This window comes from Carassius auratus, chromosome 38 (genome assembly GCF_003368295.1).
Source record: "Carassius auratus strain Wakin chromosome 38, ASM336829v1, whole genome shotgun sequence".
NCBI classification, from domain to species: domain Eukaryota; kingdom Metazoa; phylum Chordata; class Actinopteri; order Cypriniformes; family Cyprinidae; genus Carassius; species Carassius auratus.
Window position 1 is genome coordinate 21,563,217 of NC_039280.1, and position 26,054 is coordinate 21,589,270.

General features: G+C 39.4%; 1 protein-coding gene across 2 annotated transcripts in view; it reads right to left on the minus strand.

Annotated features, from left to right (window-relative positions):
- The window catches only part of col21a1 (collagen, type XXI, alpha 1), a 115,112-nt gene that overhangs the window by 15,268 nt on the left and 73,790 nt on the right, over positions 1–26,054 (minus strand). For both annotated transcript variants that reach the window (XM_026224742.1, XM_026224740.1), the window contains 11 exons: positions 19,028–19,072; positions 18,787–18,840; positions 16,963–17,016; positions 15,610–15,663; positions 15,356–15,427; positions 13,296–13,331; positions 12,231–12,275; positions 11,583–11,615; positions 11,355–11,501; positions 11,164–11,218; positions 1,934–2,134 (listed from right to left, as the gene is read on the minus strand). In XM_026224742.1, the coding sequence (XP_026080527.1) occupies positions 1,934–2,134; positions 11,164–11,218; positions 11,355–11,501; positions 11,583–11,615; positions 12,231–12,275; positions 13,296–13,331; positions 15,356–15,427; positions 15,610–15,663; positions 16,963–17,016; positions 18,787–18,840; positions 19,028–19,072 (796 nt within the window). The remainder of the gene's footprint in view (positions 1–1,933; positions 2,135–11,163; positions 11,219–11,354; positions 11,502–11,582; positions 11,616–12,230; positions 12,276–13,295; positions 13,332–15,355; positions 15,428–15,609; positions 15,664–16,962; positions 17,017–18,786; positions 18,841–19,027; positions 19,073–26,054) is intronic.

The window sequence follows — 26,054 nt, forward strand, 5'->3', positions numbered from 1 at the left end:
CTGTCCATAGTGTTGAACATAGTTAGGCCTCCCTCTCACTTTAAAGAGCTGTTAAGTTGAGCCCTCCATTGACAGAACTCCGGTCATTGAGTACACTCCCTAAAATATGTTCTGCCCATGGGCTGATCAGGCTGGCCCTGCAGAGAAGAGAGAAAGGGTGCATGCTGGGATTTTCTCGGAAAGAGTATGCTAGGGTTTTGGCTGTAGGAAGTTAAGTCATGACAGTTGCTGATGCATACCTTATAAGGATTGGGACTTCAATGTCAGTCATTTAGGCATGGCAGACTGAGTATTTTGTTCCCCATAATATCCACTAGATGCAGTGCAAATTCCCACTTGAAAGGGAGTGTTTCAGGTTACGCACGTAACTATAGTTCCCTAAGAAGGGTAATGAGTCCCATTGCATTGCTTCAGGTGTTCCTGTGTATATTTTCTTCAGAAAAGAAGTGGATGATGTGTTCTACAAGCATTATTTTACACTCATGGTGACTATTGCCAGGCAAAGTCAAGTTTGTTCCCCATAGTGTGCACAAGAGGATGCAGTGTCTTGTTCCCCTTCTCAGGGAATCATGGTTACATGTTTAACCTCTCAAATTGACCATTGACACTCCTAAAAGAGATTGTAGATAGAGTGTCAGTGGTCAATTTGAAAGAAAATGATGTTCAACTTACCTATGAATTGCCTGAAAGATTAAAAAATATGGTTGGATCAGAACTTTCTTTGTCTTAATGAAAATAAGACTGAGATTGTTGTGTTTGGTCGTCCTGGGAATTTAAGTGCTTGTGTAGATGCACTTGGTAATTTAGGGTTATATGTTCGTCCATTTACCAAGAAACTCGGTGTGATTTTTGACAGTGCTTTTAAATTTGAAAAACAGATTAGTTCTGTTGTAAAAGCCAGTTTCTTTCAACTAAGACTGTTAGCTAAAGTCAAGCCCTACCTGCCACATAAGGAGTTTGAAAGTGTAATTCATGCTTTTATAACATTTAGACTAGACTACTTTAACTCTTTATATGTTGGTCTGGATAAGTCATCTCTTCAACGCTTACAGTTAGTTCAAAATGCAGCAGCTCGGCTTTTGACTGGGACTAAAAAGTATGAGCACATTACCCCTGTCCTAGCTTCACTACACTGGCTTCCTGTCTGCTTCAGGATTGATTTCAAGATTTTATTGTTTGTTTTTAAGATTTTAAATGGGTTGGCACCTGCGTATTTATCAGAGCTTTTATATGTCCATGCCCCCGTTAAAGCATTGAGGTCATCCAATCAGGTGCTCCTCATTGTTCCAAGAACTAAGTTATAAAATAAAGGTGACCGGGCTTTTTCAGTGGTGGCACCTAATTGGTCCACCGTAAAGCAAGAAGACGAAGATGCCTCAAGCACAGGCTGTGTTTTGAGGAGGTGCTCATTTAGTTCAGACAGTTCAGGCATTGCAGTGCATAAATATATATAAATACTGTTCAGTTTCTTGCACAAACCGATCGTTTTTTGTCTTTACACAACAGTGTTTCACCACGAGCCGCAGTGTTTAATTTGGTTTAGTTCATGTATGTTTTTTGTTTTATTGTATGTTTTAGGCGTGATTCCCATCAACTTGCATTATATGACTAACAGACTACAATGGTTTGTTTTAAAAAAGAAAGTCACATACATCTTGAATGCCCTGGGGGTAAGCAGATAAACATCACATCTTTATTTTTGGGTGAAATAGCAGACTGAGTGAGTGGAGCAGAATCTTCAGAAGGGCACTCTTTGTTTCAGAGGTAATTTTACTGCTCCACTCCACTCACATGCATTGGTATATGCAGTTGTAGCCTTAATAATGTTGTAAGAATAATACTGATAAACCAATTTGTATACCAACCCATTTCGGTGAACTAAGACAATATATAGCACTATAGACATGGTATGATGTGTTTAGAATGCATGTACCTTTCATGCCAGGGACACCAGGCCGCCCAGGTAAACCCCGCTGACCTTGCAGCCCATTAGAACCAGATAAACCTGGGAATCCTCGAGAGCCATGTGGACCTGGTGGTCCTGGAGGCCCTGGGGGTCCCACCCGTGTGTAGCAGTGTTCACAGCTTCTGTGATGACTGTGTTGACTATTCAATAGAAGAGCAGCAATCTCAGCTGTAACATAAAACATAATAAAACATAATAAGATACTATCATGCCTCTGGCCCAGAAGCCTTTATTTCTACTGAATGTGTGCATCCTGTGTTTAAAAGAAAAAAAAATCCACTCACCAATACACCAATATATATATTGTTTTTTTTTCAAATATACTGTATTCATTATTTATTAATAAATCCATCGTAAATTTTGTCCTTGAACCAGGAGACTCCAATATTATAAAAAAAAGAAAAGAAAAGAAAAATGATTGATTGTAGTAAAACTGAAAGCAGTTTTGTCTTTCAGAAGCAGATTTAATATATATATATATATATATATATATATATATATATATATATATATATATATATATATATATATATATATATATATATATATATATATATGTATGTATGTATGTATGTATGTATGTATGTTTATATATATATATATATATATATATATATATATATATATATATATATATATATATATATATATATATTGTTTGTTTGTTTTCAAATATACTGTATTTATTTTTAAATCTGCTTCTGAAAGACAAAACTGCTTTCAGTTTTACTACAAAGCTGCGTTTGACACTGTCGATCATAACATACTACTAGAGAGACTGGAAAACTGGGTCAGGCTTTCTGGGATGGTACTCAAATGGTCAGGTCATACCTAGAAGGGAGAGGCTATTATGTGAGTATAGGAGAGCATAAGTCTAAGTGGACGTCCATTCGGAGTCCCACAAGGGTCAATTCTTGCAGCTCTTGTTTAGCCTGTATATGCGCCCACTAAGTCAAATATTGAGAAAGAACCAAATTGTCTATCACAGCTATTCTGATGATAACCAGATTTACTTAGCCTTCTCTCCAAATGACTACAGCCCCATTGACTCCGTCTGCCAATGCATTGATGAAATTAATAGTTGGATGTACTAGAACTTTCTTCAGTTAAACAAGGAAAAAACTGAAGTCATTGCATTTGGAAACAAAGATGAAGTGTTCAAGGTGAATGCATACCTTGACTCTAGGGGTCAAACAACTAAAAATCAAGTCAGGAATTTTGGTGTGATTCTGGAGACAGACCTTAGTTTCAGTAGTCATGTCAGAGCAGTAAATAAATCAGCATACTATCATTTAAAAAACATTGTAAGAATTAGATGTTTGTTTCCAGCCAAGACTTGGAGAAACTTGTTCATGCCTTTATCACCAGCAGGGTGGACTATTGTAATGCACTCCTCACCGGCCTTCCCAAAAAGACCATTAGAGAGCTGCACCTCATCCAGAACGCTGCTGCCAGGATTTTGACTAGAACCAGAAAATCTGAGCATATCTGCACACTGAAGCACACTGGCTTCCAGTTACATTTAGGATTGATTTTAAAGTACTTTTACTCGTATATAAGTCACTAAATGAACTAGGACCGAAATATATTTCAGATATGCTCACTGAATATAAGCCTTAAAGACCACTCAGATCATTAGGATCGAGTCAGTTAGAAATACCAAGGGTTCACACAAAACAAGGGGAGTCCGCCTTGAGTTACTATGCTGCCCACAGTTGAAATCAGCTTCCAGAAGAGATAAGATGTGCTAAAACACTAGTCAGATTTAAATCTAGACCTAAAACTCATCTGTTTAGCTGTGCATTTATTGAATGAGCACTGTGCAATTTACAAACTGATTGCACTATATTTTCACAGTTTTTTATTTTATTTTATGTAAAATCATTTTCTAACTGTTTTAAATTCATTTTAAATAAGTAACTTTTGTAATAATTGTAAAAGTTTTAAAATCGCCTGTTTTATTCTTGTTATTATTTTTCTTCATTATTATTTTACTTTCTTTTATGTAAAGCACTTTAAATTACCATTTTTGTACGAAATGTGCTATATAAATAAACTTGCCTTACCCTGCCTTGCCTTACAATCAATCACAGTTTTTTTTTTTTTTTTTTTTTTTTCTTTTTTTTTTTTTATAATATTGAAGTCTCAAAATTTATGAATCACAACTTATGAGTTTGTCTTACTTGCCACAATAGATTTTCACCTGCATTTACTGGGTTGGTATGTGCTAATTTCAAACCTTTTCTTTCTTCCTATCTTACATTCAGCTCACAGCATAAATGAGTAACCCCCTCTAAGATTTAATATTCAGTTATTTCTTTTTACTTATAAGACTTATTGTGGTTTTCTACAGAAGATCAAGGCAATAAACAGGTTTATTGAGTTTATTGAACAAATCACTTCAACATGAGTAATTTGTGACAATTACAATTGTTACATACCTTAGTGTATCATTATCAGACTAAAAGTCAACATGGACCATTAATTGGATAACTGGACAATATAAACAATGCATGCACAATTTTATGAATGCACAATATTCAAATAAAAAATTTAATTAAAAAAAAAAAAAAACTATGAAAATTGAAACATGTTCAGCTAATGCTAAATAAATAAATAAAGCAGAGACATTAAAAGGTAAGTGGTAACAATGTCAAAGGGTCACAACCTCAGTGGAGAAACCCTTAACTGAGCCAGCTGGTGTGGGACTGTAGCCTCCTATAAAACTTGCAAGTTTGAAGGAGAATGAACAGATCATGGTTGGGATAGGATGTGCCTTTGATAATCCCATTCTAACTTCTCAAGAAACAATTCTTGAGAACTTAATGGTATTAAGCCTGGGACACACCAAGCTGACGGTCAGCTGCCAGACAATGTGGGGTGGTTTCTGAGTGTCAGTTGGCTTAAATTTTTTTAGTGTGCTCTGCACCATTGGCTCTAGTCATCTCCTGGTATGGGAGACTTATGTTCTCTCACACAATCGCAGAGCATACACCAGGGGTTCTCACGCCCTAGCCCTTGAGACCCACTTGAGTTTGATCAAGGTTGTGGCTAAACTCTGCTGAAAAGTGAAGGACCAGAGTTGTGAATCCCTGGTGTACAAGGTAGTTGTCAGCTGTAATCTGTTATCCAGATTAACAGGGGGTCTGTTAGTCAAATAGTCTAATGCCCAGTTGATCAGTGATGTGCTAATCCATAACTGGGTAAGCTTGGAGACCAGAATTGAGGAGATCACAGTACTGAATGCTGAACAACATTGTGACATAAGAGTTGGGACTTTCCAGGTGTGTCAGAGCAGTCTTGAGTGCCATGAGGATAGTGTACTCTGTTGACCTATTTGTGCATTGGGAAAACTGGCAAGTGTCCAGGGCAGTAGGAAGAATGGCTTTGAGATGTGGTAAGACCAGACTCTCAAATAACTTAGCAATGATAGGGCTGAGTGCAATTGGGTGGAAGACATTCATGGCAAAACAAGGACAAGTTCCTGAGCCAGACTGAAAATATCTGTGAAAGACCTCAGCCAGCTGACCTGCACAAACTCTGAGCAAACACCCAGTTATTCAATTTGAGGCCAGCTGCTTTCCTTAAATCCATTGTGCTTAAGGTATTAAAAAACTGAGCGTGAGAGGTGTAGTTCACCAGGTTCACCAGGTAGAGGATCCGGTTTTGATGTTATGTTCAATTCAGTTCAATTCAAGTTTATTTGTATAGCGCATTTTGCGATAGAAAATTTACTGCAAAGCAACTTTACTTTCAACGGTGAACAGTGTGTCCTTGTTACCCTGATCAAAGCAAGCATTAAAGTGGTGAAACTTTTTGGGAAGGGAGGCAGAGCTGAATGTGGTAAAGAACTGGGCATCTCAAAATCGGCAAAATAATCAAAATGCCTTTCCACATACATAAGGGGTCAACAAAGATGAAGTGCTCTTCAATTCCCTGTTTGTATGCACATTTAGCCTTGATGATGCACTCCTGGGTTTGGCCATAGCTGAGCTGTACGCTTCCTGATTTCCAGACCTGAAAACTGAATCTCTAGCAATCCTTTATACCTTTGTGTATATTGTCAATTTTATATATGTTGTGTTGTTTATACTGCCTTGTTACAGATACTTGAACTTAAGAATTTCACTGCAAGTACACCAGTGTGCATGTATGCAACAATAAAGACATTTTATTTGATTGAGTGTGATGGCATGTGCAGGAAACACTCTCAAGTCTGTGTGTTGGAATTGGTGCTGAAGAACATAATATGCACCCTCTGACCAGATCTTGATGCTTTTCATTGACTACCAGTCTATGATGAGGAAGACAGGACAAAGAGAGAAAGACAGTCCAATGTGGGAAGAGAGGTGACCCTATATAGGCATCAGCAACATTAGTACATGTGGTTCCAAAATTTTATGGCCTCTTGTTAAGCATTAGAATTTCTGAAGGATTCTAGGAAGTATATAGGTTGTAATAACTGAAGTCTCCAGCAACAATAAAAGCCCAGTCTGGATGTAATGCCTGCAGTCTACTGATACCAGAATGGAGTACTTTTATGGCTATTCATCTAACATTAATACACAACCCACAGAAGTGAAATGCATGGTTGTTTATCCACATAAGTACTGAAAGTACTGTAGCCACACTGTAAACACATTAAGCCATTTCCAGAACCCATGGGTCAGTTGCATAAAAGGTTAAGACTAGTCTTAAAAGTTAGTCAGCTAATTATGGTCATATTTTTCTTTTTTGTTTTTTTCTTTTTTTTATTCTGATATATAAAATGTAGATTAGTCCAAGTTGAATCCAAAAATTTGATTGATTACACTTTGGATTTCACTGCTAGCAGGTCAAACTTGTACATAAGACACTGACTTAACAAAGAGGCTAAGTTTATGCAACTGTTCCCAGTAAGTACTGTAGCCAAAACACAGTAAACACATTAAGCCATTTCCAGAACCCATATTTGCAAATTGTAGACTACTGGGAAGTCTTGTTCCCTTTCAGTTGGTCACGTTCTATGTTACGTCAGAAAGAGACTGACGAATGGGATCCGGAAGTGCACCAGGAAGCTATCAGTTCATGGAAGGCACCTTTAACTGCCTTGAACCATTCTGGTACTTCCTCCACCTTCACTGCCCTCGATGGCGGAGCGGCCAACTGGTATGCTGGGATTCCCCCAGTGGAGTGTTCTGTTGTGATGCAACTGTGCAGATCGCCTCCGCATGGCGTGGCGGTCCCAAGCTGCTCTCCAATGCCTGTAAGTTCTCATCCACACTTGTGGCCAAGGCTTACAGAGTTGCGGGTCAGCTCCTCAACTTCCCGGTCTCTCAGGATGGCATCTTCGGCGACGTGGTAGAGAGTATTGCCCAGCAGTTCTCTGCCACCCAGAAGCAGTCTGAGGCCATTAGACACATCCTGTCCCAGCGGCCCGTTGCTGCCTCCACTCTGGCCGCAACGTGGAGATGGCCACAGAAGGGGGGCACACCCCGTCTCTGCTCCTAAACCTGCCAAACGTCAGGACAAGTGGCGTTCCTGAAATGGTCAACCCGGAGTTGGAGACATCAGCTCGTCAGGAGGTATTAGCAGGACCACTCCTTCCCCCGGAGGAGGGCCGAGGGAGAATCCTTTGTTCTCATTTTCTTTCTGTTCCGCCTCTGGCTCCACGGCCAGTGGTACTCAAACCTTCACTAAAAGAGCTGTTTTCTCTACCTCTGGGTCCCAAGAGGCCACGAACGACAGTTGGCGATGTGCTTGCTTGCTGCTCTCATTCTCCTCTCCCCTTGCCAGTTTCCATGCAAAGCTGGCTCGAAAATCGCAGTGCCTTCTCATGCCCTCTTTGCTACTTGGAGTCAGACGAGTGCCCGCACTCCGCCCCAGCTAAGGGACGCTACGCCTCCCATGCCGGGACTGTCTGCTCAAGCTCGCTGACCCACTGTGGGTACCCCTGTAGTTCCCTTTACCCTGCTGGATCTGTTTCTGGGAACCTGGCTAGAGCTCCCCAGGCCATCCCACTGGATCATCCGAACTAACAGGCTCGGCTACGCGATTCATTTCGCCCGGCTTCCCCCCAGGTTTTGGGGTGTTCCTTAGACAATGGTGGGCAAAGATGCTCCTGTCATGCGCGGGCTGTTTCCGACCTTGCTGGCAAAGGGTGCGATAGAGGCGGTCCCTCCAGCCGACATGAAGTCCAGCTTTTACAGCCCCTACTTCATAGTACCCAAGAAAACAGGTGGATTATGGCCAATCCTAGACTTGCGTGCCTTGAACCGAGCTCTTCACAGACTTCCGTTCATGATGCAAACACTCAAGCGCATTTTTGAATGCATTCGTCCATTGGATTGGTTTGCAGCATTACTATAATGTCTCCATTCTCCCTCAACACATACCATTTCTTCGGTTTGCTTTCGTGGGGCATTTCAGTACAAAGTTCTCCCATTCGGGTTGGCCCTGTCTCCCCATGTCTTTACAAAAGTTGCGGAGGGAGCCCTGGCTCCTCTCAGGGAACGAGGTATCCGTATCCTCAACTACTTGATGACTGGCTGATTCTAGCTCACTCTTGAGCGAGGTTGTGCAAGCACAGGGATCTGGTGCTCAGACACCTAGCCCGGCTGGTTCTTCAGGTCAACTGGGAAAAGAGCAAACTCTCCTCTGTGCAGAGGATCTCTTTTCTCGGTATGGAAATAGACTCGGCCACCATGTTCGCTTGGCTTACGAATGAGCACGCGCAGTCACTGCTGAATTGCCTGAGACAATTGGAGGGCAAGAGAGCAGTTCCACTGAAACAGTTTGAGAGGCTCCTGGGGCATATGGCATCCGCGGCCGCTGTCATGCCTTTCCAGAAAATTCCCACTGCCAGTTGTTTTACTGCCTGACCAAGGGCACGCTTGGCACGGACGCTCTGGCACACAACTGGCCGCTGGGTATGCGTTCCCCCAAGTGAGCCTGCTTGCACAGACGTTGTGCAAGATCAGGGAGGATGAGGAGCAGGTCCTAATGGTTGCGCCTTTTTGGCCCAGCCAGACCTGGTTGCCCGGACTTGTACTCCTCACAACAGCCCCTCCCTGGGCAATTCATCTGAGGTAAGACCTTCTTTCTCAGAGATGGGGCACTCTCTGGCACCCGCGTCCTGATCTTTGGAATCTACATGTGTGGGTTCTGGATGGGTCACGGAAGGTTTAGGTATCTTGTCACCTCAGGTGGTAGCTACCTTCACTTCAGCTAGAGCCGTGTCCACCTGACACACCTATGCTATGAAGTGGAACCTCTTCGTCACTTGGTGTTCATGTCGTGAGGACCCTTGGAAATGCCCAATTGGGTCAGTGCTTTCCTTTCTTCAGGGGTTGGAAGGAAGGCTGTCTCCTTCCACCCTGAAGGTCTATATGGCCACCATTTCGGTTCACCATGACCCTGTTGCAGGTAAGTCTCTTGGGAAGCATGATCTGATCATCAGATTCCTGAGAGGGGCCAGGAAGCTCAATCTGTCTCGCCCTCAGCAAGTCCCCTCTTGGGAACTCACAGTGGTTCTATCGGCACTGCAGAGGGCTCCCTTCGAACCCTTGCTCTCAGTAGAGCTAAAGTTTCTATCATTGAAAACTGCACTCCTGACGGCTTTGGCTTCAGTGAAGAGGGTCAAGGACCTGCAGGCATTTTCGGTTTGCGAAGCATGCCTGGAATTTGGGCCGGCCAACCCTCACGTTGTCTTGAGACCCCGGCCTGGGTATGTGCCCAAAGTTCCCACCACTCCTTTTAGGGATCAGGTTGTGAACTTTCAAGCGCTGCCCCTGGAGGAGGCATACCCAGCCCTAGCGCTGCTCTTTCCATTACGTGCGCGCCGCACTTACGTAGACAGAACTCAGTGCCTTAGGACCTCAGACCAGCTCTTTGTTTATAACAGAGGCCAGCAGAGGCTGTCTCCAAGCAGAGGTTATCCTACTGGATAGTGGAAGCTATTGTCCTGGCTTATCAGACTCAAGACCTGCAATGCCCCCTAGGGGTGAGAGCTCACTCAACTAGGAGTGTAGTTTCCTCCTGGCGCTGGTACATGGCGCCTCGCTAACATCTGTGAAGCTGCGGGCTGGGCGACACCTAACACATTTGTGAGATTTTATAATCTCTGTGTAGAGGCCGTGTCCTCCCGGGCACTCGCCCCTTCGGGCCAGTAAGGACCTGCTTGGTGTCAATCCGCTTGGTGCACCATTCCCCCCCACGGACAGGTGAGTTCCTTTGTTCAAAACCCTGGTTTCCTCCAGCACTGTTGATGTCCAGCAGCACTTGTATACATTTGGTCAGTCCTGTGTGGGACTAGGTGCCTCCATGTGTTGTGATTCCCCTTTCTGGGCAATCCCATGTGTGTATGTCCACAGTAAGTCTCTTCGTAGCATGTGTCTTTCCCTTGGCAAGCCCCTTGCCAGCTCTGTCGTTGAAAGTTTCACCCTGTGGCATGGGTACCTCAGAGTTCATGTGTATCACCACCTTTGGTTGATGATGCCTCTTACGACCAGGCAGCCTGCTAGCATACGTCCAGCTGGAATATGCTACCCAGTATATTCTGTGTTAGCTATAGGCCCGCACTCATGCTGGCCTCAAGACAGGGTGCCATGGGACCCTTGCCACATCGCTGTTCTGCTGAACGGCAGGGTCACTGGTCTCTGCTCCTCAGCGAAGACTTGAGTGCGAGTTGCTTGCACTGCTCCTTATATAACCGCTCTGCAGGGCGGAGCCCGCGATGCAAATTCCGCAGACCAAGGGACTCTGTGTACCATTGGCTCTTTTTGTAACAACTCGAAGGTGATTGGGCTCTCAGGCGAGATCCCATTTGTCAGTCTTTTTCTGACGTAAAATCATCAGTTGAACAGCAATCAGATTGTCTTGAGGTGTTTGAAAGGATAGATGTGACAGTTTGTCATGAACCTTTATACCCAGTGACATTAAGGGTCAGAGCTATATACTTAAATGTAAAGGAAGACACACTGCATGATAGAATATTACTTCTACTTACAACCCTTAATTTAAAAAAAACTTACTTATTTGACATATATTGGTGTGTGTTTGGGGGAGTTAATTATTAAATTTAACTTTACATTCAGAGGGGGTGTATATACAAGCTATAAAAAAAGTGTGATTTGAGCTGGTTTTAGATTCACTTGTTTATGCATTTAATTTATGAAAATGCAATAGAGCATTACTGGGAGATCATATTGGGTACTCACATCGAAGGACATCTCTGCAAATCTGCTGAATATGTTGCTCAGACAGCTCTCTGCCCTATAAAAAAAAATGCATGTCATCATTGGAACAAGAGTGTCTATTTAATTGTATATGCAACATTTTATCCTTCAGAAGAAGGCTACAATACAACACAGTGCTAAACAATATAGTTATTTGGAAACTTGATATTTACAGGTTGTCCTTCTGGTCCAGGTGGTCCCGGGGGGCCTATTTCTCCACTCAGTCCTCTAGGCCCCGAGGGTCCTGTCTGTCCTGTCTGTCCAGGGAGCCCCTGATGGCCAATCTGACCCCTCTGACCAGACTCTCCTGATGTCCCTTTCTGACACGCACACAAATACAACTTAACACACTCAAAGTACAGCTAATGGGAAATGTGAATTCAGATCAGAGATTCGCCCACCTCTCCTTTCTGGCCAGCTGGTCCCGGTAAACCCTGTTTATGAAGAGAGAAGTCAGAACTGCATCACAAAAGAGCTTCATAACAATAACACAACTAAACTTTTCACAAGGCAAATATATGATTTTGCTAAATGATATGCAATGCTAATTGTTCTTAGAACTGCCAGAAAACTGATTGATCAAACAATGCTGCAGATGCACTAGATAAGTAAATATTTTAAATATAATTGTTTATTAATTGTTCAGTCCATACATATACTGTAATGAAGTGATACTAGGAGTTTTGTTAGTATATAAAGTGTATAATATATTTTTAGCTGTCATTGCAGTTCCATATACCCGAGTAAAATATTTAGTAAAATATTGATCCACTGAATAAACAATGCTTTATGCTAATACTTCAATTGAACTACCATGCTGTATGCAGTTATAAAAATGCCTTGCCTTGCACTTACAATATGGCTATAAAGCACTGTTACTATCAAGAAGAACTCCACCACCTTGTGGTTGATTCTGTAATTTCAGATACAGAATTTCATGCTACAGTACGTCTTCCTATTAAAGCATTCGTTTTTATTTATTTGATTTCTAATTCTTTAATGTGCAAAACTGATTAAACTTTTTTTTTTCACATATATATGAAACTTACATGAACACCAGGTCGCCCAGAATCTCCCTTTACACCTTTCATCCCCTGTTCAGTTGCATAAACATGTTTTAGTAAAACATACATATAAATATGTAGGTTCAACATCTAAAGTTCATGAACATATAAGCATGTTCAATAAAATCCTTTATATTGCATGCAACAGGGGCTACTTCTAGAACTTGTAGGTACCTGAAATCTTGCAAAATGAATTTCATAACTAGTCTATTTTAGCTTGCATAAAAATCAATAACACTGACAGGGAATTGTTCACTGACACCTAGTGCTAAATTAAATGTTAATCTTTCTTATCACAGATATCAGATAATTATTTTATGATTATAGCCCTATCAGATTGTTTAATCGTTCCCAAATTTTATGTTAGCCATTTAAATTTGTGTTTCTAATGTGTTAAATACATTTTAATAACCAAACAGAATGGCCAATCAATTTGATAATTTATTACAATTTTAACCATAATAGAGCCCTATAAAACACTAGTTCATCTTGTCATTCAAATAATTCTACAGCCATACGTTTGATTTATTCTTCCAAATTTTGCCAAATTCCGTGACATTCCACATTTTTATGACTGGATTGCATTTTCCACATGGAGGAAATCATAGGCCTCTATTACAGCAACACGAAGGCAAGGCTCCCAGAAGCAACATCTTAGACATAACATGTCATTCTAAGCATGCAGTAATTAATTCTGACAATTTTACATTTATGCATTTCAGCTGTGTTTTTATGGTAAAAAGAAGAACTCACAAAATGGCCACATTTTCCACGGGAATAAAAGCCAAAAGACATTTGAAACGACCACTATGATTACATATAACAAAGAATGTATGATGATTTTCTAGGCTTTTTATTCCATTTTAAAAGGAAGGCAGTGTTTTCACCTCAAATTCCTTATCTCCATACATTTCTACCAAAATCCTAATCTTTAGCTCTAGCATTATGTCAGTAAACTGCAACTAGCTTTAAACTTTAAAAATGTTTTAATTGAACAGTCCAGTAACTTATAAACATCAAGTTCATTATTACAGTAAATGGTTTACTTACATCTACTCCTCTTTCACCAGCTTCTCCTCTTTGACCCTGTAAAACATTTTACAATAGGGTTTAATGGAAAATATCACAGTTAATAAAAATACAGTAGCAACAGAAATGTTATGAACCCTTTCTGCATAAATTTGATCTATTTTGTGATCAAATCTTTATCTAATTCTTATAGCTAGAAGAGAATCCAAATACACAAATCTTTCTATTAAACCTGGACCTTAGGACCAAGGACTCAGCCAAGGACCTACTTTCTGAAAGGCACCAGTAATACCCACTGAGCAATTGTGTTGACCCACTTTTTTCTCAAAAATACTGAGACAAATTAATATAAATAATATACAGCTTTCATTCTCATTTGAACTAGAAAATCCCATGGGAACTGCCTAGCGGTCTCTTGGCATGGGTGAAAGGAGCTCAGCCTAGCAAAGACAGACATCTTCTGTCTTCCCTGCCAATCTCAATTTATATTCAATATCTCAGTATTCAAGAAACAGCTGCAAACTCATCTCTACTGTCAGCACTTAAGTGCATCCTGCTAAAAAAAAAAAGAAAGAAAGAAAGAAAAATCTGTCCTTTCACTGTTATTCACTATCCCTTCATGTTCTAGCTTGCACTATTCTGACCTCTGTGTTGCTTGAACATCTCATGTTATTGCCTCCTTAAGATGATCACTTGTTGTACTCTTCATAAGTAACCGCTATAGATAAAAGCGTCTGCAAAATGAATAAATTTGAAAGTATTGCATTTCCACTAGTGGTTTAAACCTGTACATATGATTTGTGCATGCCTCTTAACTTGTCATAAATCACTGAATTCAACTGAAACTTGAAAACCTTCAAAGATGAAATGAGTTTCTATGAGGTCTATCACGTGTACAGTATCATGTGTTGGGCAGTTTTTGCTGCTTAACCATATTTCAGAATGTTTTCAAAACGCTATACGGTCATCTTGAATGATAGATTCATAACAAAATGGCCACTTCTAACACAGAGAGCAAACCTACAGTAATTAAAATGTATCTCTAAATTTAAAAACAGCTGTCAATAATTCATTTAGTTTCACTGAAAGCGGCCAATGCTTGTAAACCACAAGCAATATTTTCATGAGTGCTATTTTTTGTTTGCCATGGCAGAAATGATCATTACCTTGCTAAAGTTATTAGAGCTACACTTGGAAAATGTGCTCACCATAACGTGGGCTTTTACCACCAAAACTGACCAAAAATGCAAAGTCAGAGTTTTCTTTCTCGTTAAATCAGAAGAAATAAATGTAATATGGATACAGTAACAAAATCATTTTCAGGAAGTTTAGTAAATGTTCGAGACATCCAAACCCCAGATGTAAAATGTGACCAATCGTAAGTCACTCTAGTGTACACTCTTAAAAATAAATGTGCTTAAAAGGTTCTTCACAGCGATGCCATAGAAGAACTACTTTTGGTTCCACAAAGAACCATTCAGTCAAAGGTTCTTTAAAGAACCATCTCTTTCTTACCTCTTTATAATCTAAAGAAAATGTTTTCGCCACAGAGAACCTTTTGTGAAACATGAAGGTTCTTCAGATGTTAAAGGTTCTTTATGGAACCATTTAGAAAAAAAGGTTCTTCTATGGCATTGTGAAGCACCTTTATTTTTAAGAGAATATTTGTATTTGTAGCCACCATTTTATCGGTCAAAATTATCGATTTCTCTTTTATGCCAAAAAACATTAGGATATTAAGTAAAGATCATGTTCCATATAAATGTTTAGTAAATGTCCTACTGTAAATATATCAAAAGTTCATTTCTGATTAATAATATGTCTCTAAAGACTTAATTTTGGAATACTTTAAAGGTGATTTTCGCAATATTTCGTGGTTTTTTTTGTTTTGTTTGTTTGTTTGTTTTTTTTGCACCCTCAGATTACAGATTTTTAAATAGTTGTATCTCGGGCAAATTTTGTCCGATCCTAACAAACCATACATCAGTGGAAGTGAATGAATCTCAGTTGACCCTTATGTCTGGTTTTGTGGTCCAGGGCCACATATGATGAATCTTTCGGAGCTGTGATTAATAACTTACCTTCAGTCCCGGTGATCCTGGCATTCCTGGATGTCCAGGTTGGCCAGCTGCCCCATGTTCTCCAGGCTTACCCTTGATCAAAAAATAAATAAATAAATAAATAAATAAATTATATATATATATATATATATATATATATATATATATATATATATATATATATATATATGTAAAGATAATAACTATTGCAGCCTATTGTGCATGTTTCTCTTCCTTCAACCATCTGATGCTGTTTATTTTGCATAGGATTTTACCTCTAACCCTGGAGGTCCTGGTTGACCGGGCTCTCCACTGTCCCCTTTAGTGCCCTAATAATGAAAATTTGAGTTTGAGTATTCAAATTAGCAAGTAAGAATTTGCAAATTTTGTGTTAAAATAGGAAGTCTCAAATCACACATTCAAATCATAATCAAGGACCTTTCTATGTTCATGCATTTGTGGGATTAGCAATTCCGACTGCAGATGGCGATATAATCTGTGAACCAGGTTAATTCTTTGATCACTGCACTGTCAATTTATGAGTCAAATCCATTTAACTGACAAGAGATGACAGACACATTCAAAGTGACTCTTTGATGCTGAGTCCATGGAAACTGAACAAATATTCAAATTGTAAACAGTTTTCTTTTGCTTTTTTGAGCATATTTAGAGGTTCCTCAAGCAGATTTAATCAGTTTCAACTTCAAAGGTCTTGCTTATTTTGTTTGTGTATATATATATATATATATATATATATATATATATATATATATATATATATATATATATATATATATATGTATATTTTTTTATTTATTTATTTATTTTAATCCGGAACTAAAAAAGATAAAAGCAGAAGAGAATTTGTTCAATGATTTGGTCTTGACTAATGTGTTCCAGTTCTAATTAGATCTAGTTTAAAAGCTATTCCTTTCAACTTTCTGTAGGGTAATCATGAGAACAAAGAATCTCATAGTTTTCACAAAAGAGCCTTTAACTTTTTGTAATAATATTCCGTATTATTATTCTACTGTGAAATAAACGCAGCCTTACTAAGCAGAAGAAACTTGACCCCAAACAAAGATAAAGGTTGACAGTTAAATCTCTCTTTGGAAGTCACTGAGAATATTTAGTACGCAACGTAACAGTGCACATATTTCTGCCTTATGCTGTCATAGTTTTATGAAAAATGTCTATTTTGTCTCATAAAGTGGTCAATGAGTCATAAAGGATAGCGTTGTTGGCTAGCATTCTGAAGTCTAGAGATTTGAAATCTGGACATACTCTGTTGTCTCCTTCCTTGGACTCAATCTAAAAAACACAATTTGAAGCGGAACAAGTTTGAAGGCTTGTAACCATTATAAGCTATGGCTTTTGTTCTGCACAATTACACATCACATGTAGCAATCCACATGCATGTCCACACAGATGATGAAAGGAGATTGAGAAAAACTGTGCAGACAGAACAAAAGGATTTCACCATCTGTCTTGCAATTGCTTTGAAATCACTATAATAATAATGTAATAGAGACTCCAACTCAGTAATCAACTGCTGTAATGTTTTCCATGTGAATTCAACATTACAGAGGACATACTGCATTTTAGAGGGTAAAAACATGAGTTGTGACCTTAGGGCCAGGCTGTCCACTTGATCCAGGTATCCCAGGCGATCCCATCTCGCCCTGTAGAAAAACAGACACTGTCAAACTGATGTTCTGAGCTTTAAAATGCAATACAAGTTTACCAATTTTGGTGTGAGATTCATCCATGCAAATGTTTGCAAAAAAAAAAAAAAGGCTTTGTAATGTTTATTCAAAATGTGTTCCAAAAATCCAAAATTTTAATATTTTATTTCACTTGTAAATACAAAACTGCACATTAGTACAATGGGTTTTGAATTCTTCTTTGAATTTTTGAATTCTGTTTCTGGTTGACATTAAAGGAGATTTATAATATTATAAGTCTCAGGTGTCCCCAGAATGTGTCTGTGAAGTTTTAGCTCAAAATTCCCCACAGATAATTTATTAAATCATTTTGAAAATCCTCAATCCCACTGCTGCCCCCCGCTCCCTTTACCAAAATATGGACTGTGCCTTTCAGTGTTGCCAAGTAATTGGTTTTCAGCAGAATTGGGCTACTTTAACACTTTTGCCATGGGATGTTTTTCATGTCCGCGGATTGAATCAATTCCAACATTTATCCCCTGGAATGCGAATTTAAGCAGGGGAACCCCACCAAAAAATAACATGTATTTTGCCCCGTCAGAATGTGATTTTTAACTGGGGACCCCCTCAAAATGCGATTGTGCTAGTTTTGGGCTAATTTTGAGTAACGATTTTGTGGGTTTTCTTGTGAAAACCTGGCAACCTCGGTGCCTTTAGTTGCTTTCACAACTTTGCTAAAAAACATCTGTTTGGTTTTGGTTATCATGTCTATCATGCTGAAATTGTGCATTTTAAACCATATTAGTTTAAACTTCTGATATATGGTTTTCTAAAACCATATATCCTAACCCTAACACATACTAAGCACTTAAATTGCATACACTTTACCATCTCCAATACATTAAATAAAGCTTTAGTCAGGTCAGTCCAGAACTTACATTGTTTTCTCACACAAACTTGGTCTGAATTATTCCAAATCCCATCGACTCACAGGACTCTGCTTCAAACTGAGCTCCACACTGGAGTATGTTTGTGTCGTCAGTGTGAGTCTCACTATGAGTAATAGCTGCAACTGTTTACCAGTGTAGCTTAGTAACGACTCAGAAGAATACATTGCCCAAAAGTGATTACTGCTATTTTGGTCTTTCTGTCCTATATACTACCAAAACTTAACACACAGAGACCAGCACCAACCAAAGGTACAGTACAGTTAAGGAACTAGAAATCTTATACACAATTTATTGTTTGTTGATGGTTTCATTTACCATCTTGGCTGGTTTTCACTGAGCTTGTCACTTAGAATTATGTGATCACCTTCTCTGTAAACATTATATGCAACTACATCTCTAGGGATTGAACCTATAATCTTCACAGCACCTTGAACATTAAATATTACAGTAGGTGCAGGCACGCTAGCTTTGAGCATGCAAAGGCATTCTATAATGGACATCAGCAACTGTATATGATGAAATAGTCTAATAAATCATTTATTTACTAATTTACAGGCAAAAACATGCTTTTTATTATTTTATTTTTTATTTTTTATTGGTTCACTCATTCATGGGTATTTAGGGTGGAAGACAGCACTATTCACACACTCCCCCACCTACATTTCTTGTTGGTACTGAGTATTGAACCCAAGACCTATGTGTCACAAGTCAGATTTTCTAACTATTAGGCCACCACTGTGCCAAAATCACTGAACATATCAAATGCATCGTGGAAAGTTATTCACTTTTGTTTCATTATTTTTTTTAAGTGCTTAAATTTTTGCGGGGATTTACTTACAAGGTCTCCAGGTGTACCATTGGCTCCTTTTGGTCCAGGCAAACCAGCTTCACCCTTTAAAAAAACATGTACATTTTCAATATATTAAGGGTAGCTAAATTTATGATAGTGATACTTATAAACTATAAAATGCATGCAGCTCACTAAGAAAGAAAATAAAACATGAGTCATAGCCTCTAAACAACAGCAAATAAGAAACATAAACAAAAAATAAGCAAATAAAAAAAATAAAAATCATCACCTTCATTCCCCTCTGACCATCATTTCCAGGTATACCAGGTATGCCCTGAAAAGAAAAAGAGTCCAATTACACGAGTGCATTTAAGAACACTGTTAGGCTCTGAGGTAAACAGTGCTTTGTAAGGACACTAGTGGGTTTTCTTGGCTTCTGATGAAGCTAACATGCATGGGAAGTCTGGATTAATCGCATATGAAATGCATCCCTCCTGGCATCTTAAAGCTTTGTCAGTCAGAGACAATAATAGTTTTAACAGTATGTTGTTAAGTTCGGATACTACTGTAATATAGGGACCCACTCCACCGGAGATAACAACAGGTCAGAAAAAAGATTTAAATCTCAAGGTACTGTAACACTATCTTTCCTGTTTAAATAATTAAAGGGCTATTATTATTATTATTATATCTTTTTTTTTTTTACATGTATACATATTCTCTCTGGTGTTTTTAATATACTATACTGGTCAAAGGTTTCTATTTAAAATGTGTCTTTGCAGTGCTGAGTAAATGCAGCTAATCAAAGACATATTTCGTTGATTTCACGAATACAATGAGCTATCAGACGTGTTTAAGTTAGAATCCACTCACTGCTCAAACAGTTTTTTTTAATAGTATAATCGGTTATGAGCTTTACGCACTTGTGAATCCTCTCATTATAAGAAACAAAGTACATATGTGATGTGAATAAGAGATTCCTTGTGCAGTGTAGAGCTTGACTGATTATAACAGAACTTTGTGAGATTGCGATGAACTAAGACAGCTTTTCAGTAAATTTTAGAATTTCAATACATTCATACACAGATTCATTTTCAAAACTGAAAGGAATAACATAGCATCAATCATGAATCCAAGACTGTGTGCCATTGTGTAGAGTTTACTCAGTTAACTCAGCGAAAGTGGAGCAGTTCTGAGCTGGGGCGATTGAGTGGAGGTGGGGACTAATTACCATATTAATGTTTTTTTTGTATACTAATAATATTTTAAGATTTAAGATTATTTTCATGTCCAAAAAGTGGTAACATTTATGAACAGAGGGGGAATAAATTAATAATTGAATGTGCAAAATATTGTAGCATTTGTTGAATAACCGGGTGATAATCTCTGAGTTGGTAATTGCTAAGGTAACAGTTAGATTATGCTAACCATTAACTCTGTTTTTGAATATTTTTCATTGTGCAGATTTTGTGCAGTACACAATCTGTATTGTTAAAAATGTCATATAAATAAAAGTGACTTGATAATCTGTTTTGTTTTATTAGGGGTCCTTGCTAAGGCAAGCACTTATATGGTTAAGAATTTCAAGTTTCCCAACCCTGTTCCTGAACTTCATCAGTACACATTTTTGAACTCTTCCAAATAAAACACACTTGATTCAACTCATTAGCCTTATAGTAAAGACTCCAAGACCTCACATAAATTACTAAGACTAGCGAGACATCCAAAATGTGTACAGCATCCAGGAACAGGGTTAGGAAACACTGATTTAACAAACCTTAGGCCAGGAGTATTATACTTTGGCATGAAAGTACTCACCAATTTTGCTACCAACGTTAAAGGCACCTCATATCATGAATCGTCAAGGTATGGTTTTTAGAATTTTTTTTTATCTATGGATAATAAATTGGTGAAAATAAAATCCAACAGAGCTCTGCATATTTTGTTTGTCTCTTTTATCTGTTCAGATCATCACCTTGTTAGGAGAGAACTCACTGAACTCAAGGACCTATTCACACTTGCCACTTCATGTGTTTTTACTTATTTCATTGTTCAACATCAGACGCAATATTGAAAGATGAGGTTTATTTGTGGCAGTTTACACAAATACATGATGAAAAGGCGATGCATGTTGCAGTTGCGCTATAGTATCTAGCTGCCAGAAAGCTAGTATATGTTTACATAGTATGTCTCTTCAACAAGGATATGCATTTACACTTCAAGTTGCATCTCCAATGTGCCAAAGTGGTTTGTGCAATCAGATTTCAGTCCAACTCAAATGCATTTCAGAGGGCTTTTACACCTTTGATGTGTTCAAAATTGCACCCATACCCTCATTAATTGTTTCCTGACTTTTTAGGCTCTGACTGTGTCAGACAAGAGAGACATCATCAGTTTTCACCAATAGGTGGTACTGTTACCAAATTGATGTGGTGTGGACAGTGTGAAGTAACAATGACACACAAAAAGATTGGAGTCAATATGTTAAAGCTTTGCAGAGATCCAGCCTCAGAAACAGTTTGGCATAATGCCATCAAATATGTTAATGCGGTAAACAAAAATCCATAACTTTTTGTTGACATAGTATGAAGATGATTTGGGTCGAATTTGGTGAAAATTGGACTAATGGTCCAGGAGGTTGTCACCAAATTGATGTGGTGTGGTCAGTGTGAGGTGACAATGACACATGAAGTTTGATGTATGTTAAAGCTTTGCAGACGACATCATGACATCACCCCACCGGCTGCTCAGTAAAAAACAATACCCCATCCTGCCATCCAAGCCTTGCTCAACGGCCCCTCTGAACTCTCTCACTTGCATCTTTCCAGTATTCAGTGTATTACAGTTTGAAAAGAACCAACTCATATGGTAATGCCGTATGGCCTACTCAACATTGTGTGCATGTAAGGACTGTGCTATCCAGACTCCAACAATTCCAACTCTTCTTAAAGGCCGGAAAAAAATGCACTTTTCATCAATCCTCCATGCACTTCCTGGGCTATTTAATCAGTGAAATGGGAATCCACATGGATGGGGCAAGACAGAAGCAATCACCTCCTGGCCACAACCACCCACAATCAAAGAACTCCAGCACTTCCTAGGTTATGCCAATTTCTACCTTAGATTCATTAAGAACTACAGAACCATCACTAGTCCCATAACCAATCTCCTATGCAATAAACCCAAGTCTCTGTCCTGGACTTCAGTCACCACCGAAGCCTTCACCACCCTGATGCAAGCCTTCACAACCAGTCCCCTCCTAGTTCATCCAGATCCAGAACTCCCCTTCGTGGTGGAAGTGGATGCCTATACCACCGGAGTGGGAGCAGTCCTCTCCCGGCGGCAGGGCTCTGCTCCTCGACTCAATCCATGTGCCTTCTTCTCAAGGAAGAAGAAGCTGCGACATTGGAAACCGAGAACTGTTGGCCATCAAATTAGCATTGGAAGAGTGGAGGCACCGGCTAGAGAGCGCAGCTCATCCTTTCACCTTTCTCACAGACCATAAGAATCTACAACACCTTAGAGAAGCAAAATGCCTAAATCCCCGCCAAGCTAGATGGGCACTCTTCTTCACTTGGTTCAACTTCACGATCTCTTACAGACCCCCGGGATGTTGGTATGCCCACCGATTTCTCAGGACCTTCCGCCATGGCCACCAGGACTCATGGAACCAGTTCCTGGGCTAGCCCAAGTACGCCCAGAACTCCCTCTGTCAACCATCCACAGGTCTTACACCATTCCAATGCGTACTTGGTTACCAGCCCCCTCTCTTCCCCTGTTCAGGGGACCCCTCCGACATTCCTGCTGTAGATTACTGGTTTCGGGAGATTGAGAGAGTCTGGGACGAGGCTCACCACCATCTCCAATGGGCAGTGCGCAGACAGAAGACGGCAGCCGACCTTCATAAGGCACCCACTCATACCTACCATCATGGGCAGAAGGTATGGCTGTCCACTCGGGACATCCGACTGCGCCTGCCCTGCTGGAAACATAGTCCCAGATTAGTCAGCCCCTTCACAATTCTGGAACAGATCAATCCCATCACCTACAAGCTCCAACTCCCTCCACAATATAGAATTCATCCCACCTTCCATGTATGACTGCTTAAACCTTTCCACCTTCCTGTCTCCACAGAGCCTGACCGGACAGAGGAGACCCCCTCTCCCATTGCTCTTGGAGGAAAGCTCCATCTACAAGGTCAAGGAGATTCTGGAATCCCGGCAGCGTGGTGGTATACTGGAGTACCTAGTCGACTGGGAAGGCTATGGCCACATATCCTGAAGCAAGCCTTCACAACCACTCCCCTCCTAGTTCATCCAGATCCAGAACTCCCCTTCGTGGTGGAAGTGGATGCCTTGATCCCACACTCCTAGAGGAATTCCATATGGCACATCCAGATCATCCAGCTCCTCAGGGCAGAGGGAGACCACCACGTCATCGGGGTGTTAGGCCCTCAGGAGAGGGCCCTGGAGGAGTGGGTACTGTCACAAGTCTGTCAGGCTCATCACTCAGCCAATCACAGTGCACCCCATCACCTGAGTACTAATCATCGGCACTGATCATCTCATCAGCTCACCACCACATAAAAGCACACACCTCAGTCACCAACATTGTCTGATCTCGTAGCTGCAAAGTGGAACCCTTCCTGTTTCTAAGCTACCTGCACTGACTCTCTACTAGTGAAAAAAAAGTGAAAGTGAAAAGAAAACCTCTCTACTTACCTCGTCAATCCATTCTCCTAGACTTCTTAGTTTCTCCAGTGTTCCTCCATCATTCCTCCTGAGTGTCCAGCAATCCCTCTTCCCAGATCTCGTCTCCTGAGTTTACCCCCGAGGTGTGTGCAACGTTCCTTCCATCCTGGTCAACAGCTGCTCAGTAAAAACCAATACCCCATCCTGCCATCCAAGCCTTGCTCAACGGTCCCTCTGAACTCTCTCACTTTTATCTCTCCAGTATTCAATATACCTCAGTTTGAAAATAAACTTAACCAACTCTTACCTTCCGTCCTCGAGTCCGTGTGTTACAGAATGTAAGGAGACCAGATTTTTGGCCAAAACATTCAGAAGTTATTAGAAAAATATATATTATATATACAGTATATATCTATATCTATATCTATATCTATATCTATATATCTATATCTATCTATCTATCTATCTATCTATCTATATATCTATATATATATATATATATATATATATATATATATCTATATATATATATATATATATATTATTTTTTTTATTTTATTTTTTTTCTTCTAATAACTTCTGAATGTTTTGGCCAAAAATCTGGTATATATATATATATATCACCTGACCTCGGTTTAACTGATCAACTTGAATTCCTTTGGTTTTAGTTGGTCTGAAGATGATATGGTTTGATTCTTATGAAAATTGGACAATGGTCTAAGACAAGCCTGGGCAACTTTGTTCCTGGAGTGCTACTGTCCTACAGACTTTAGCTCCAAACCTAATCAAACAAACCTGTCTGTTTTAGTGATCTTGAAGAAACTGATTAGTTTGTTTAGGTCTGTTTTATTAGGGTTGGAGCTGAACTCTGCAGGACAGTGGCCCTTTAGGTCCGAAGTTGCCCAACCCTGGTCTAGGAGGAGTTTGCCAAATTTATATTTATGAGGTGCATTCACCTTTATCCAACAAATCAGAAGAAAAAATCATTTTGTTTTATCCCTTCGGTGCTTGGCCCCTAATAAGAAATGCATTTACAAAATGTGCTGAGCAGTAGGTCACTAGGAGCTGAGTTGAAGGGGGGGGACTTTTTCTTTGCCTAGAAAACAACCACCCTGCGCACCTTATAGACCACATAGCAATGCTCAGGCAACACACCTAGTACATCCTAGTATCATAGGAGCAAGTAATTTTAACAGATTTATGCTATAACACTACACTTTAAATGTTATAGTGCAAGTGGCACAGCCAATAAAATATTGTTTAAACAAACTAATTTTCTGTTATCACGGACAAGCCCCCAATTGACAGGTGAGTGATCTCAGTACATTCCTGAGATACAAGCATGCCCTGTTCCCATACAATTTTGCAACATGCAAAATTGGCCTATTTCCCATGAAAAACATGTTTACATCATGTTTTAGTGGCTAGGTCTCCATAAAAAAATAAAATAAATAAATAAAATAAAACCCACAACAGGCAGTATATTAAATTGTATCTCAAAATCTGAAATACAGACCATTGCACATACTGATGGCTGTGTTTGCTGCTTTTAGAAAGCGTAACATTTTAGATCTTTGGAAAGTTAAGGTTAACTGCAGAACATGCCAAGAGCTGCCAAGATTTGTTATTTTATCATTTTAAAGCATCTCTGTGGTCATACACATTTCCTCTTTCAATGCTTCCTCTTGATGATGTATGTGTGCTCCCATGTAATCTGCAAAAAACATTTGCTTCATTTCAGAGTTTTTCCAGGAGTTTAAGCTCTGATTTCTATTTTTGTATGCAAAAAGAAACAGAAAACACAGTAACCAACAATGAGCCTTTTAAAAATTACTCAAGCAGACTTTGTCAGCAAACAATAAATTACACAATGCTTGAAAATATATGTATTTTTTATGTAATTATTTTATATATTTACTATGTTACTTGATGCAAGTAGTGTGTTTTACTGCGATGAATCACAAATAAAAATAGTTCTCATATATCATAATAACCATATGCAATGCAATGACTTGAACAATATATTGTTAAGGCTAGGGGTGGGCGTTATATAGTTTAGAAGATAATATCCTAATTTTTGTCTGGACGGTATGCAAAATTGGGATATCGAATATTTCATAATTTGTACAATTGAACCTCCCAACCATGAAAAGAGATGAAGGAAGTTAAAGAGAAAACAAATAACAAACACTATAACCTTCTAAACAATTATATGTAGCGATTTTAGTAATGTAGGGGTTTGTTTGACTGTATTTTAGGAATTTTTATTATTATTATTTTTTTTTTGCACAAAATCATGATCGTTCCTCCCAGGTGGCAAGGAAGTCGACCGGAAGTTGAAGTCGGCCGGGTGCCGCCATCTTGTAGCAGAACTTCACTTGCGTTAGCATCCCATTGACTCCCATTCATTTTGGCGTCACTTTCACAGCGAATAACTTTACATCTGAGGTGTTTAAAGACTCCGTTTGTCCATTATTTATTTCTAAAGATACACGACAATGTATAAAGGGCTCCATCACCTTCTATGTTACATTATGGCCCCGTAGAAACAGTTTTTGTAAAAATAGGCTAACGATTGCGTCATAACCACTCGACTCTCTGTCGCATTACCATACAGACAGGAGG